Source organism: Cebus imitator, unplaced genomic scaffold (genome assembly GCF_001604975.1).
Source record: "Cebus imitator isolate Cc_AM_T3 unplaced genomic scaffold, Cebus_imitator-1.0 Scaffold283, whole genome shotgun sequence".
Taxonomy (NCBI): domain Eukaryota; kingdom Metazoa; phylum Chordata; class Mammalia; order Primates; family Cebidae; genus Cebus; species Cebus imitator.
This window is the reverse complement of record NW_016107598.1, coordinates 2,146,699-2,163,321: the sequence shown is the minus strand read 5'-3', so window position 1 is coordinate 2,163,321 and position 16,623 is coordinate 2,146,699. Positions and strand designations below refer to the sequence as shown.

General features: G+C 38.7%; 1 protein-coding gene across 1 annotated transcript in view; it reads left to right on the top strand.

The window, feature by feature from the left end:
* Positions 1-16,623, top strand: part of RUFY3 (RUN and FYVE domain containing 3) — a 103,499-nt gene that overhangs the window by 48,359 nt on the left and 38,517 nt on the right. Inside the window, exons 2-5 of the mRNA XM_017501675.2 lie at positions 8,482-8,655; positions 9,519-9,636; positions 10,477-10,578; positions 13,637-13,760. Of these exons, the coding sequence (XP_017357164.1) occupies positions 8,482-8,655; positions 9,519-9,636; positions 10,477-10,578; positions 13,637-13,760 (518 nt within the window). The remainder of the gene's footprint in view (positions 1-8,481; positions 8,656-9,518; positions 9,637-10,476; positions 10,579-13,636; positions 13,761-16,623) is intronic.

Genomic DNA, 16,623 nt, shown 5'->3' with positions numbered 1-16,623 from the left:
ATGTGTGGACATAGGTTTTCATATTGAAAACATTGCATTTCTGGGTCAAATAACTCATGTGTTTAATTTTTTGGAGAATTGCCAGGCTGTTTGCCAAAGCAGCTGGACCTTTTTATATTCCTATTAGCAGCACACAAAAGTTTCCATTTTTCCACATTCTTATTAATACCATTTGCTCCAGTAAATAATTTTTATTATCACTGTCCTAGTGAGTGTGAAAAGGTATCTCATCATTTTGATTTGTGTTTGTCTAATTAGCATCTTTTCATATGCTTTCTGGCCATTTCTCTGCAGAAATGTATATTTCAATCATTTGCCCATTCTTTTTTACTAGATTATTTCTATTTTGTTGTTAAATCGTAATAATTCTTTGTACATTGTATATACTGGATCTGATTTGCAAATATTTTCTGCCATCCTATGGGTTGTCTTTTTCACTTTCTTGATGATATCCTTTGAAGCACAAATGTTTTTAATTTTGATGATGTCCACCTTATCTATTTTTTCTTTTGTTGCTAAACCATTTCCTAGCCTATAGTCATAAAATATTTAAACCTGTGTTTTCTTCTAAGAGTTTTATAGTTTTAGCTCTTAAAATTTGGTCTCAGATCTATTGTGAGTTTTATTTTCCTCTTTAATTCTTTTGCATTTGGATATCATATTGTCCTACCACCATTTGTTGCAAAGACTATTCTTTTTCAGTTGCACTGTCTTAGGACCCTTGGTGAAAATTTATTGACCATAAGTCAATTATTTCTGAATTCTCAATTTCATTCCATTAATCTATATGTCTTGTCCTTATGACTATAACAGTCTTGAGTACTGTTGCTTTGTAGTAAGTTTTGAAATCAGGAAGTGTGAGCCTTCCAGCATTGTTCTTTTTCACGATTGTTTTGGCTATTCTGGGTTCCTTGTATTACCGTATGTACTTTAGTATAAGCTTGTCAGTTTCTGCAAAATGACAGCTGGTGATTTGATAGAAATGCTTCGATTCTGTATCAATTTGAGGAATATTGTCATCTTGGCAATAGGAAGTTTTCTGATCTATGAACATTTGATGTTTGTTTATTTTGATCTTTAAAATTTTTGTTGTTTGTTTTTTTTGAGATGGAGTCTCACTCCTTTGCCCAGCCTGGAGTGCAATGGCACAATCTTGGCTCACTGCAACCTCCACCTCCCGGGTTGAAGCGATTCTCCTCCCTCAGCTTCCTTAGTAGCCAACATTACAGGTGTGTGCCACCACACCCAGAGAATTTTTGTAATTTTAGTAGAGACAGGGTTTCACCATGTTGGCCAGGTGATCTCAAGTGATCCACCCACCTCAGCCTCCCAAAGTGCTGGGATTACAGATGTGAGCCACCACACCTGGCCTGGTCTTTTAAAATTTCTTTCAGCAAAGTTTTGTAGTTTTCCATGTACAAATCTTGTACACCTTTCGTTAAGTTTATTGGCATTTTTCTGGTGCTATTATAAATGGAATTGTTTTTAAATTTCTTTTTTGAATTGTTTGTTGCTAATGTATAGAAATGTAATTGATTTTTGTGTATTGATCTTGTACCTTACAACCTTGCTAAATTCATTTATTTACATACTTTTTGTGTGTGTGGATTCCTTAGGATTTTTTTATATACAAGATCATGTCATCTACAAATATAGTTTTACTTCTTCATTTTCAAACTAATTGCCTTTGATTTATTTTTCATGCCTAATTGCCCTAGCAAGACTCTCCTATACAGTGTTGGTTAGAAGTGGCAAAAGTGGACATCCTTGTCTTGTTCCTGATATTTGAGAAAACCATCAGTCTTTTGCGTCAAGTTTATGTTAGCTGTGAGTTTTACATAGATGTAGATGCCCTTTGTCAAGCTAAGAAAGTTCCCTTCTCTTCCTGGTTTGTTAAATGTTTATATCATTAATGGATATTGGATTTTGTCAAGCTCTTGGTCTACTTCTAATGGAATTACCATGTGATGTCTTTCTTTATTAATTTGGTGTATTACATTGATTGAGTTTTGTATTTGTACAGACCTTGCATTCTGTGATTAATCCCATTTGGTTCAATTATATAATCCTTTTTATATGTTGCTAGATTTGGTTTTTCAGTATTTTGTTGAGGATTTTTGTGTCTGTAGTTGTAAGGAGTATTGATCTATAGTTTTCTTATCATGTCTTTATCTGATTTGGTCTCAAGGTAATATTACCGTCATAGAATGAGTTGGGAAGTTCTCCTTTCTTCTGATTTTTGGAATAGTCTGTCAAGGATTTGTGTCAATTCTTTAAAGATTGGTAGATTTTAACAATGAGGCCATCTGGTCCTGGCCTCCTCAGTGTGTGATTTTTTTTTTTTTATTACTAATTCAGAATCTTTATTTGTTGTAGGTCTGTTCAGATTTCCTATTTCTTCTTACGTCAGTTTTAGTAGTTTGTGTCTTTCTAAGAAATTGTCTGTTTTGTCTAGGTTATCCAATATGTTGGCATACAATTGTCCATAGCATTCCCTTGTAACCCTTGTTTCTGTAATGTCAATACTAATGCCCCCTCTTTCATTCCTGATTTTAGTAATTTGAATCTTCTCCCTTTTCTACTGATACAGTCTAGTTAAGTGTCAATATTGTCGATCTTGCCAAAGAACCAACTTTAGATTTTATTGATTTTTCTCAGTAGTTGTTTTTGCTGTTTATTTCTGCTCTAATCTTTATTATTTCCTTCCTCCTAGGGCTTTCTACTGATATACATGTATGTTAGTTGCCCTTGATGAAGCCAACTATGAAATCATGGAATTATAATATGCTAGCTAGGAGAGTGATCTAGGTCAGTGCCTCTCAAACTTTAATGCCCATACAGATTGCCTGAGGATCTAGTTAAAGCGCAAAACCTGATTCAGTGGTACTGTTGGAACCTACAATTTCCCATGTCTAAAAGCTTTCCTGGTTATGCCAGTATTGATGTTCCAAGACCAGAGAGTAGAAAGGATCTAGTTCATCTGGTATTAGTCATTTGTGGGGTTTTCCAAACAGAACATGTCGTTTCTCTGATTCCAGGTATATTAATATGCCTCTCCCTTGAGAATCAGTGCTGCTATATGTCATTATGACTGATATGAATGTGCATGGTTTCTATGGGAAAAGAAAAATTACTGAACAAGTCCAACCGTCTCATTTTACTGAGGAGGAAATTGAGGGCTCAAAGAGGTCAGATTTCTTGCCTGAAGTCATATAATAGGTTAATTGGCCCAATAGATGATTATATTAATCCTTTCCGATGACAAGTCCTAACTCAGTGAAGTTCATCATTGATTATATTGTTATCAAGAAAAGGTAGCAATGAGGACAAGTAAATTTATGGTTAATTTTTTTTTTTTTTTGAGACGTAGTTTTGCTCTTGTCACCCAGGCTGGAGTGCAGTGGTGCGGTCTTGGCTCCGCCTGCTGGGTTCAAGTGATTCTCCTGCCTCAGCCTCATGAGTAGCTGGGCTTACAGGCACCCGGCACCATGCCCAGATAATTTTTGTATTTTTAGTAGAGATGGGGTTTCCCCATGTTGGCCAGGTTGTTCTCGAACTCCTGACCTCAAGTAATCCACCAGCTTCATTCTCCCAAAGTGCTGGGATTACAGGTGCAAGCCACCAGGCCCAGATGGTTAATTTTTTTTTGACCCTTTAACAGATAATCCAGAGGAAGTATTACTTTAGTAGATTTTCTTATTATTGAGTAGAAATATGATCCCTGAGATGCCGTTAACGAGAGTAGACAAATAAAGATATGGATATGGATATAGATATGTAGATAATCTAAGGATCCTAAGACTATTATTAGTATTTTTTTTTAATGAGGATAGAATAAAAGTTTGTGATTGTCTCATACAAATAAGTGTCATCAGGCTTGCTAAATGTTGTTTTATTTCAAGGTCTTTTTAGTACTTTTACTTGTTTCTTTCACAATCAAGGACTTAGTTTCTGTCGAGTTTTAAACTGTAAGCAATTATTGCAAAAATTTAAAATAGATTTATTTAAAATTATTGTTTTTCAGTCATTACCAATGTAGAATAAGCTTTTCTTTTGTAGCTATTCTGCACAAAAATGTTAATAAGCATTAAATAATACTCATTTGAGCTTTTGTGTTAACAATGAGCAATAAATTCTTTAAAAATTTTTTTGATGTATAATAATTGTACATATTTAGGAGTATAGAGTGATATTTTGGCTCATATGTACAATATAATGATCAAATCAGGGTAATTAGCATATCTCTTACCTCAAACACTCATTTGTTTATTATGAGAATATTCAGAATCCCCTCTTCTAGCTATTTGAAAATATACAAAACATTATTGACTCTAGTCACCATACAATGCTCTAGAACACTATAACTTAACTTATCTATCTATCTAGCTGTAGCCTTGTATCCGTTAGCCAACCTCTCCCTGTCTTTCTCTCCTCTATACTTTTCCCATTTTCTAATAACCACAATTCTACTTTCTACTTCTATGAGCTCAACTTTTTTAGCTTCCACATATTAGTGAGAGCATGCGGTATTTGCCTTTCTGTGCCTGACTGACTTCTCTTAACATATTGTCCTTTAGGCTCATCCATGCTGCCATGAATCATAGGATTTCATTCTTTTTATGGCTGAATTGTGTATATATATATACACCATATTGAAGATGTGTGTGTGTGTTTGTGTGTGTATACTACATTTCTTTATTCGTGTTGATGACACTTAGTTTGCTTTCATATTTTGGCTATTGTGAATAGTGCTGAATTAAAGATGGGAATGCAGATATCTCTTTGTTATATTATTTCCCTCCCTTTGGATAAACATCCACTAGTGGGATTGCTGAATCATATGATAGTTCTATTTTTAGTTTTTTGAGAAACCTCTGTACAGTTTTCCATTAAAGGCTATACTAATTTACATTCCCATCAACAATGTGTAAGAATTCCCTTTTTTCTGCATCCACACCAGCATTTGTTATTTTTTGTCTTGTTAACAATAGCCATTCTAACTGAAGTGAATTTTTGCTTTTAAGCTCTTATATCTAACGGTTAAATTACTATACCAGATTTTTGTTTGACTTTCACTTGTTTAGATTAGTAGTTCTCAATATGGAATGATTTAATCTCCCAAAGGATATTTGGCAGTGTCTGGAGACATTTTTGGTTGTCTTAACTGCAGGGTGCTACCGACATCTAGTTTTAACCACTACTGGAATGTTGCGAAAATTAGTTTGCAGAACAAAGCCCTGTAAAATTGAATTATCTAGCTTAAAATGTCAACAGTGCCAAGGTTGAGAGTAGTATTTTTTAAAGAATGGGTGGGTTGTTTATGTTTGGTGGAAGTTAATTTAAATAGATTATAGCACCTTAGTAATGGAGTCAATGGTATCAGAAATTTAATTTCCATAGAGGCTGGTTAACCTCTCTATAGTTCATGCACCTCAGACCTCAGCCAGATGTCTTAAACATTTCTGCTGCTGATTATATGAACAAGATGAGACAGTGTAGATGGGTTGGTATAACTCTATCACTACTTCTGGAAAAATGTCTCAGTATGATACTTTTTACTGAACCCAAGACTATCTCTTCCTCACATGGCTAGTTCTCACTACATTGGAATCAGCTTGTAAAGTTTGACTAGTAGCATTGTTTAATCTTGTCATATGCTCCTGAATTAATGGTCTACAGGCTTGAGGCAGAGTGAATGCCTCAAAGTTACCTATGGGCAGACAGTTATCTAGCTCCAATCATACTCTACTACTACCATCTATTGGGAGGTGTTCGGTGGGAAGGCTAGTAGCTCTCTACACACATTCATACCCACATCCCTGCCCTATTGCTTTCTTTCAGTGATTATAGGAGGTCAGAAACACTAGAATGTACATAAATGCTGGTAATAAATGGAAATTAATGTCTGTTCATGTCTGTCTTTCAGAGCGTAATTTTCCATGCATTTTTCTGTCCTCTTGTGAGGATACTACCCTTGACAAGTTGCTCTGTCATGAACAAAGAGAGCCACATTCAAGCTATGGCCCTAAAACATTTGTTGTTATGCAAGAAATAATTAATGGTAATATATACCAATTCCAACTCTCACATAAAGTGTTTCTCCAAAAGTAACCTCAGACAACATGACAACAAGCCAAGATTTATATGGTTGGAATTGCAAATCCCTAAGTCCTTAAACTTAATGAGAAGATTAATTTAGAATTTGACCATTTGACTGTGCTCATTTAACTTTGAAAGCAGGTATAAATAAAAACATCTGAAGAACATTGCTTGGGATAATTTGCATTAAACAGTCTGCCTTTTTTTGTTGTTAAGTGGCTTATTTGTATTATGGAAGCATAGCTTTATTAGTATTTTTAGTCTTCCTAAGAAGAAATGGGAATACTTCATAGGGTTCTAGGCCTTCTTTAGTTTTCAGTAGAAATTTGATATATTTGGTGTTTGGGAGGATGCATATGGCATAATGTAAAGAGCATTAGCTTTCATGTCAGATCCAGGTCCAGATTCCGTTATTTATGATTATACCTTGGACCACTTAGCTATTATGGGCCTGCTTTAGCACCTCAAGGAAGGGAGAATACCTAAATATCATGAGAGAATGAGTAGGTAAAATGGTCATGTAAAAGAATGGTCAGGAGGAGAGAAGGATAAACATTATTAGGAGTAACCAGTTTGTTTATAAGTGGATTGTCATGATCAAGAAGAACACATGGTATGGAGTCTGGACTCTGGCTCTGTCATTGATCATTGGCTTTGCCCGTAGGCCAGCTGCCGCTATTTGATTGACCTAGAATGGGATGGTGACTTGCCTGAGGTTATACAGTGAGTCAGGGCAGAGTAGTTGAAGCTTTACCCTCCTCATTTTCCTTTCCTGTAAAATTGTTGTATTGGTGACTGTCTCACACCATGTTGTAGGGAGAGATGGAGATGATTATGGTAAGGGGCAGCCCCCTGTGCCTGGCACAGGGTAAGCACCAATAAATGAAGGTAATGAGTACAATAACATGTGTTACTTAGCCCCTTCCCCCATAGAGTTTATCTGCCTGGTTGATGTGAGCCATACACTGTATGCTAAGACTTAACAATGTGGGAGTTGATTAAGTTCTAGTACTGCATTATACTAATAATGCTACTTAATAGTTTAATGAATAATGAAATTCTGACTGGACGCGGTGGCTCACACCTGTAATCCCAGCACTTTGGGAGGCCAAGGTGGGTGGATCACGAGGTCAGGAGATCGAGGCCAACATGGTAAAACCTTGTCTCTACTAAAAAAATACAAAAATTAGCTGGGTTTGGTGGTGTATGCCTGTAATCCCAGCTACTCGGGAGGCTGAGGCAGGAGAATCGCTTGAACGTGGGGGGCAAGATTGCAGTGAGCCAGGATTACGCCACTGCCCTCCAGCCTGGCAACACGGCGAGACTCCTCCTCAAAAAAAAAAAATAATAATAAAATACCATAATGCAAAATTTGTTTAAGCCCTTTACCCTTTTTTCCTACATTGAGGCTTTATTTTTCGAGCACTTCACAAATTATGCAGAGAAAAGAGGGGTAGGCAAGAATGGGAGCAGAGAGATCAGTGTGAAGGTAGTACAGTGGGGAGTATAAGACAGACACTCAGCACCCAGGTTAGGGTGGTAGCAGAGGGAGTGGTGATAGTATTTAAAGACTACTCAGCCAGGCACACTGACTTACGCTGATAATCCCAACACATGGGGAAGTCGTGGTGGGAATATCACTTCAGCTCTAGAGTTCAAGACCCTGTCTCTCTAGAAAATACCAAAATTAGCCAGGTGTGGTGGTGTGAGCCTATGGTTCCAGCTACTTGAAAGGCAGAGAAGAAAGGATTTCTCAAGCCTAGAAGGTTCAGGCTACAGTGAGCTGTGATCATGCCACTGCATTCCAGTTTGGGTGATAGAGCAAGACCCTGTCTCAAATAAAAAGAAAAAAAGACAACTCAAGGCTTGAGAATTGATAAAATAGTTTATTTTACTGCTTTATTGAGGATATTCTTTTTTTTTCTTTTTTTTTTTTTAATTGAGGATATTCTTCTTTTTTTTTTTGAGACGGTGTTTCGCTCTTGTTACCCAGGCTGGAGTGCAATGGTGCGATCTCGGCTCACCGCAACCTCCACCTCCTGGGTTCAGGCAATTCTCCTGCCTCAGCCTCCTGAGTAGCTGGGATTACAGGCACGCACCACCATGCCCAGCTAATTTTTTGTAGTTTTAGTAGAGACGGGGTTTCACCGTGTTGACCAGGATGGTCTCGATCTCTTGACCTCATGATCCACCCGCCTCGGCCTCCCAAAGTGCTGGGATTACAGGCGTGAGCCACCGCGCCCGGCAATTGAGGATATTCTTAAAGGAGAGTGGCATTTTTTTCACAGTGAGTACATGACGGAGAAGAATACAACTAATACTGAATTTTAAAATGTGCTATTTCTAGTAACCAGGCTTCATCTTCTTCCCCTTTGCCTGCAGATCCTAATTATCTCATGGCTAACGAACGCATGAACCTCATGAACATGGCCAAGCTGAGTATCAAGGGCCTGATTGAATCAGCTCTAAACCTGGGAAGGACTCTTGACTCTGACTATGCACCTCTCCAGCAATTCTTTGTGGTGATGGAACACTGTCTGAAACATGGCTTGAAAGGTAGGCTATGGTCCCAGAATGCAAATATGTATCCAGCTGTTTCCTAGCAATGCATGCTCTAGAAGAAAGCATTCTTTGTGGAGCCAAAGAATAAGAAGCTTGAATTAATATTAATCCATTGGAATGCAGTCTGTGTGGGAGTAGGGTTGTGGTTGACTCAATGGACTTAACAGAGCTTACAAAATACAGATCATTAAATGTTAGAGTTAGAAGGGCAATTCTAAGTAATCAAGTCCAATACAGTAGTACTGTTTGACAGGTGGAAATAGGCCTGCCCAGAATGAGACATGACTTGGTCAAGGTCACACACTTTGTTGTGGCAGAGTAGGTGCTAGAACTCAGTCTCCTGACTCTTGGTTCAGTGTTCTTTCCACTTAACTATAAGCTTTTGAGGGCAGTACCTGCTCTAGTTCACCCTTGTTTCCTTTCTTCCTACCTTCCCAATATTCTTTTTTTATTGTTTTTTGTTTGATTGGTTGTTTTTTTCAATCCCTGTGCCTGTGCTTACCAACTTCCCAATATTCCATAGCCTATTTCTGGATTACATATTCTTTTCTATTGAACTGTTCTCGTCACTAATACCACACAGTTTTAGGCACTATATTGTTAAAATGTTTTATTATATTATAGGGCTAGGTCACAAATTGTTCTTGAAAGAAGAAAGGCTAAGTCCTAGGAAGTAGAGAATTTTTTATTTTCACAAAATATTATCTATTCTAAAAGCATGAATGAATCTAAAACCATCTTATAACCTAGGATTGGTTTCCTGAAAAGGTGTGTGGGTGTGTGTGTCTGTGTGTGTGTTGAGAGAGTGCTTACCTTGTAAAGAATATTAAAATACTGCTTTATTTTTGTTACCTTAGCTAAAAAAACTTTTCTTGGACAAAATAAATCCTTCTGGGGACCTCTAGAACTGGTAGAAAAGCTTGTTCCAGAAGCCGCAGAGATAACAGCAAGTGTTAAAGATCTTCCAGGACTTAAGTAAGTCTGAGGTTGAATTCTGTTTCTCAGGAACAGGATTCTTATTAACTATCCCTAGAAGAGCGAGATTAAAGACAATTATGTTCTAATGATTTCTTTTATAACAATCCAGAATGCATGGTGTCATGAATAGGTGCTGATGTGAGAGAATTGGTATATAGAATATTAAGAAAAATGTGCTCTTGAGGGATAATTATTCATTTAAGAAAGGTTATCTTTATGTTGAAATACCAAACATTTCCTTATTTGTTAAAGCACTTGAGAGAATCACGTAGTGAGTCTCAATCAATTTTATCTAAGGGGGTGACATGCTGGACTTGACTTAGGGAAAAAAGGCATTTAGGGGGTTTGAGAGTCAACATTAAAACAGCTGTCAAATCAATCTGAAGAGCTAGTGCCTGTAGACCTGCCTTAGAATTATAAGGTAGTGATTACCTTCCCAAATTAGAGTAGTTTAATTTTAATCAGATAGAGGCCTAGCTTGCTTGTGTCTACATTCATGCTTTGGACATTTATATAATCCACACTGAATTTATAAGGATTTGCTCTTACTAATCTGATGGAACATTTTTAGTTGGGTCTCTCAGAGGCTGTGTCTTCAAATTATAGTCACATTCAGTAATTCTTTATGAAAGCATTTGTCCCAAACACCCCCTCGGGTCACATTAGCCCACACACAAAAATTCCTTGCATAGGAATGTGCCAGGAGAGGTCCTGAGGAGCACCTCAGTGCACTTGTTACACTGGAACACCATTAGCAAGAATAAGTGAACTGATTCTACTGTAGTCTTTGCTTCTGGTGCCTATGTTTTTAGTTGTTTGATTTCTGTGTTTTTGTAGGACTCCAGTGGGTAGAGGAAGAGCCTGGCTTCGTTTGGCATTAATGCAAAAGAAACTTTCAGAATATATGAAAGCTTTGATCAATAAGAAAGAACTTCTCAGGTATGAACACCGTCTTGAACTTCTTTCCTTGGCATGTTCTACATCATATAGTCAAACCACATAAGCTTGCCATTGTTGTAGATCAGAAACAGTTGATTCCTAACAGCTTCACTGATACTTTCTCTTATACCTCACACACATATACTCCCAAATGGAAGATTTATGCTATGTGTGTTCTGTCTGTCGCTGTGGTATATATTGGTCCTTTCCAGGGCAGGCCAAGACTTACCTACAGAAAACAGAAAGCATCTCAGCATGTGTTCAGGCTCAGTAAGACAAGAACTTGACATGTAGCATTAAATTCAAATATAGCACAAAATTGGACAGATGCAGTGGCTCACGCCTGTAATCCTGGCACTTTGGGAGGCCAAGGTGGGTAGATCATTTGGGGCCAGGAGTCTGAGACCAGCCTGGCCAACATGGTGAAACCCTGTCTCTACTAAAAAAATACAAAAATTAGCTAGGCATGGTGGTGCACACCTATAGACCCAGCTACTTGGAGGGCTTGAGGCACTTCAGGTGAGAGTGCAGTGGTGCCATCTTGGTTGACTGCAGCCTCTACCTCCTGGGTTTATGGAATTATCTTGCCTTAGCCTCCCGAGTAGATGGGACTACAGGCATGCGCCACCACGCCTGGCTAATTTGTGTATTTTTAGTAGAGAAAGGGTTTCACCATGTTTGCCAGGCTGGTCTTGAACTCCTAACCTCAAGTGATCCACCTGCATCAGCTTCCCAAAGTGTGGGGATTACAGGAGTGAGCCACTGTGCCCAGCCCGTTTTGCTTTTTTTTAAAAATCTAAAAGACAGCTGGGCGTAGTGGCTCACACCTGTCATACCCACACTTAGGGAGGCCAAGGCAGGTATGTCACAATGTCAGGAGTTCAAGACCAGCCTGGCCAACATAGTGAAACCCTGTCTCTACTAAAAATACAAAACTTAGCCTGGTGTGGTGGCGCATGCCTGTAATCCCAGCTACTCGGGAGACTGAAGCAGGAGAATCGCTTGGACTGGGAGGCAGAGGTTGTAGTGAGCTGAGACCACACCACTGCACTCCAGCTTGGGCAACAGAGTGAGACGTCTTCTCAAAAAAAAGGGGGGAGGTGGTGGAAGAAAAAATATCTAAAAGACTATTTTTTAGAGTGGGTTTAAATTTATAGCAATATTGAGTAGAAGGTACAGAGATTTTTCATATATCCCCTTCCCCCCTGGCAACCTCCGTCATTATCAACATCCCACACCAGAGTGGTACATTTGTTAAAACTGGTGAACCTCAATTGACACATCATTATCTCCCAAAGTTCATAGTTTACATTAGGGTTACTCTTGGCATTGTATGTTTTATGGATTTTGACAGATGTATACTATAATGACATGTATCCATATGTTATTATAATATCATGCAAAATACTTTCACTGCCCTAAAAAATCCTGTGTGCTCCACCTATTTATCTCTCTGTCCTCCAACCCCTGGTAACCACTGATCGTGCTGTGATTGTTTTGTGGCTACTAGGGGTTTACTGTCTCTATAGTTTTGCCTTTTCCAGAATGTCATGTAGTCGGAATCATACAGTACATGGCGTTTTCAGACTGGCACCTTTTACTTAGTAATATGCATTTTAGTTTCCTCCATGGTTTGACAGATCCCTTTTTTAGTGCTCAATCATATGCCATTGTCCATTCATCTACTGAAGGACATCTTGGTTGCTCCCAAAATTTGGCAATTAAGAGTAAAGCTGCTATAAACACATGTATGTGGGTTTTTGTGTGGACATAGGTTTTTAACTCACCAAGGAATACAATAGTTAGATCATATGAATTATGTTCACTGGTTTTTTGTGTATTAGTAATTTAGGTGCATTATAAGCAGTATTTAATTATCTATGGATTTTGAATAATTTTTTTTTGTTTTTTGAGACAGCGTCTCTCTCTGTTGTCCAGGCTGGAGTGCAGTGGCATGATCTCAGCTCACTGAAACCTCTGCCTCCTGGATTCAAGCAATTCTCCTGTTTCAGCCTCCCGAGTAGCCAGAACTATAGGCATCTGCCACCATGCCCAGCTGATTGTTGTATTTTTAATAGAGATCGGATTTCACCATATTGACCAGGCTGGTCTCAAACTCCTGACCTTGTGATCCACCCTGCCCCAGCCTCCCAAAGTGCTGGGATTACAAGCATGAGACACCACGCCCAGCCAGAATTTTTTTTTTTTTTTTTGAGACAGAGTCTCACTCTGTCACCCAGGCTGGAGTGCAGTGACGTCATCTTAGCTCAGTGCAACCTCCACCTTCTGGGTTCAAGCAATTCTCCTGCCTCAGCCTCCTGAGTAGCTGGGATTACAGGCATGCTGCACTGCACCCCACTAATTTTTGTGTTTTTAGTAGAGACAGGGTTTCGCCATGTTGACCAGGCCGGTCTGGAACTCCTGAGCTCAAGCGATGTGATCCATCCACCTCGGCCTCCCAAAGTGCTGGGATTACAGGCATGAGCTGCTGTGCCCAGCCAATAATTTTTATCCATTCAGAATTTTTTTGTTGTTTGCTCTTAGTAAAGATGGGGTCTTACTGTGTTGCTCACATTGGTCTGAAACTCCTGGGCTCAAGCAGGCCTCCTGCCTTGGCCTCCCCAAGTGCTGGGATTACAGATGTGAACCACCACACCCAGCTACCAAACAAATGTTTTAAGATACATAAAAGATTGAAAAATTATCTGATGGTGCATCACAAATACAAATATGTCAAAAAAGTCTGAATACCTGCCTCAACCACAGTAGTGTTCAATCACATGTCTTTCTGCCAGACTATTATCTAAATAATATATTCATACACCTATTATCTTTTCTCTTTTAAAAATTTTTTTCACCAGTGCCACTTGCGAACAGCCACCTATTATCTAAAAATAAAATATTTACTAAAGACTTTCTTTTTACAGTCTTTTTATTGTTTTTGTAGGTGACTGTAATCAACCATGAAGCAAACACTTTTGTCCTTGTCTTATGACTATGTCACTGGTTTTTTTGAGATTTTTGTTACAATAAGGAATTCTGTGGATTTCTCTTACAGTGAATTCTATGAACCCAATGCCCTCATGATGGAAGAAGAAGGAGCCATAATTGCTGGTCTGCTCGTGGGTCTGAATGTCATTGACGCCAATTTCTGTATGAAAGGAGAAGACCTGGACTCTCAGGTATGGGAAAGATACTCATTCTCATGTGTATCACTCTGAGTTCTGCTGTCTCAGAATTGAATTGATTAGATTAAACCAACCAAATTAGGGCATCTTCTATGAGTCATAAACAGGATTTTCTTCCATTTTGATGTGAATATAAAAAATTAGGTTGTTTTTCCATCCAGGATTTTCAAGAAGCTGAGGCAAGGAGAAAACCTAAGGCATCAGCACTTTTTTCATGCTTGTCAAGAAATAGCAAGGTCATTAAGATTTATGTTACTAATTACTAATTCTTATCTTTTAAGAAAGAGGAACCAGGTAGCAGGAAGCAGAACATAAAAGTAGACATGGAATGTGACCGCTGAAGCACAGTATCACACAGAGAGATTTAAGCCCCCGGATGTCTGTATGCCTCCCTGACAGCAGCCAGGCCTACCGCAAGAGCTTGGAAGAGTGGAGTTTTCTCCTTACTCCCCCGAGGAAGGAGACTTCTCAGCCATCTTGGATGTCTTCTTCCCTAGCTGGCTAAACAGCAGGCACTTTCACAGCGCTGGTGCTGCTGCACAGCCAGGGCGCTCTCCAGCAGCCCTTATGTGGGCGTGACAGAGGGCTTACAGCATCTTGCCTTAGGGTCACCTGTTTTTCCAATGCCACTTCAGTCCCATACTTCTTGATCTGAGACTTATTAGTAAGATAAAGATTATATGTTTATATTTATGTATATATTTATGATGACATGTGAATAGCTATGTGATTATGATTATATATAGGAATAACTGTGTAACTATATCTCTAATTCTTTTCTAATTCTGTATTTATATGAGAGTTGACTGAGGCCTCAGACCTTTGCCTCAGCTCTTGCGGGGTTTCCCCCTCACAGTTTTGCTTTCTTGTCTTTCATTGATTCATTGGAGTAGCACTTTTAATTCCCTTCAAGAACTCTTCCTTTGCTTTTACAACCTGGCTGTTTGGCCTAAAGAGCCTACCTTTTGGCCTGTCTTGGCTTTTGACATGCCTTCTTCACTGAGCTTCTTTCTGGTTTTTGATTTAAAGTAAGAAATGTGCAATTCTTCCTTTCACTTGAACACTTAGTGGACATTGCAGGGTTGTTAATTGGCCTAATTTCAGCATCATTGTGTCTTAGGGAATAGGGAGGCCAAGGAAAAGGGAGAGAGACTGGGGAACAGCCAGTCAGTAAAGCAGTTAGAACACACACATTTATGGATTGCTTGCCGTCTTATATGGGTGTAGTCCATGGAGCCCCAAAATAATTTTGATAGTAACATCAAAGAACACTGATTACAGATGATCATAATAGATATAATAATAATGAAAAAGTTTGAAATGTGAGAATTACCAAAACGTGAAATTCATACATGAAGCAAACACATGCTGTTGGAAAAATGGCACTAATAGCCTTGCTTGACACAGGGTTGCCACAAACCTTCAATTTGTAAAAAATGCTGTATCTGTGAAGTACAAAAAGCAAAGTGCAGTAAAACGAGGGGTGTGTGTGTGTGTGTGTGTGTGTGTGTGGTGTATTACAGGGTTAGGGACACCATGTGGTAGAAACACTCCACATAGTAGAAAATTCAAATACAACTTTTTATTCCCAAAAAGCATAAGTACTAATAGCATACGATTGACCAGAGGCCTTACTGATAACATAAACAGTCAATTAATACTATTTTGTATATTACATATACATTTATATGTATATATTTGTTTTGTTTTGAGATGAAGTCTCACTCTGTCATCCAGGCTGGAGTGCAGTGACGTGAACTCAGCTCCGATGCAACCTCTGCCTCCCAGGCTCAATTGATTCTCCTACCTTAGCCTTCGGAGTAGCTGGGACTACAGGAGCATGCCACCACACCCAGCTAATTTTTTTGTATTTTTTGTAGAGACAGTTTTGCCATGTTGCCCAGGCTGGTCTTGAACTCCTGAGCTCAAGCAATCCTCCTGTCTTGGCCTCCCAAAGTGCTGGGTTTATTGGCATGAGCCACTGTGCCTGGCCTGTTGTATATTTCATATGCTGTATTCTTACAATAAAGTAAGCTAGAGAAAATAAAATGTTGTAAGAAAATTATAAAGATGAGAAAATATATTTACCATTCACTTAAATGAATGGATCATCATAAAGGAACCACATTATCATAAAGGTCCTCACACTAACCAGGTTGACAAGGAGGAGGAAGAGGAAGGAGGTTGATCTTGCTCTCTCAGGAGTGGCAGAGATGGAGGGAAATCTTTGTATAAGTGGACTTGCACAGTTCAAAGTCGTGTTATTCAAGGATCAACTGTACAGTTGTCCTTCAGTATCCAGGGGGAATTGTTTCCAGGACCTCCATGGCTATGAAAACCCACGATGCTCAAACCCCTTACAGTCAGCCCTCTCTGTCCTTTGGGTTTTAGGAGCTGCTGATAAGGAGAACCAACTGTACTAAAGGCCATTAAAGCATGGTAGTTAAGAGTAAAGGCTCTGAAGCTAACTGCCTAGGTTCAGATTCTGGCTTCCTCATTTTCTAGCTGAATATATTTTGTAATTACTTAGTTTCTTAGTGCTTCAGATTCCTTGATGTAATGCAGTTAGAACAGGGCCTAGCACATATTAATTGCCCAGTAAATAAAGCTAATGTTTTCTCTTTGATTACTTCTCACCCATTCTGTATGAAATACTATGACAGACTTCCGTTATGTTTTGTTCTGGTAAAATAGAAAGGGGAATAGGATCTTTTAAAAAGAAATAAGCTAAGTAATAAAATGGCAGTCTTGAAAAATGAAGACATGTACATCAGTGAAAGTTTGGAGGAATAGACACCAAAATGTTAGCAATGGTCATCTTCCTGTGGTTGGGATTATGAGTGTTTAATATTACTGT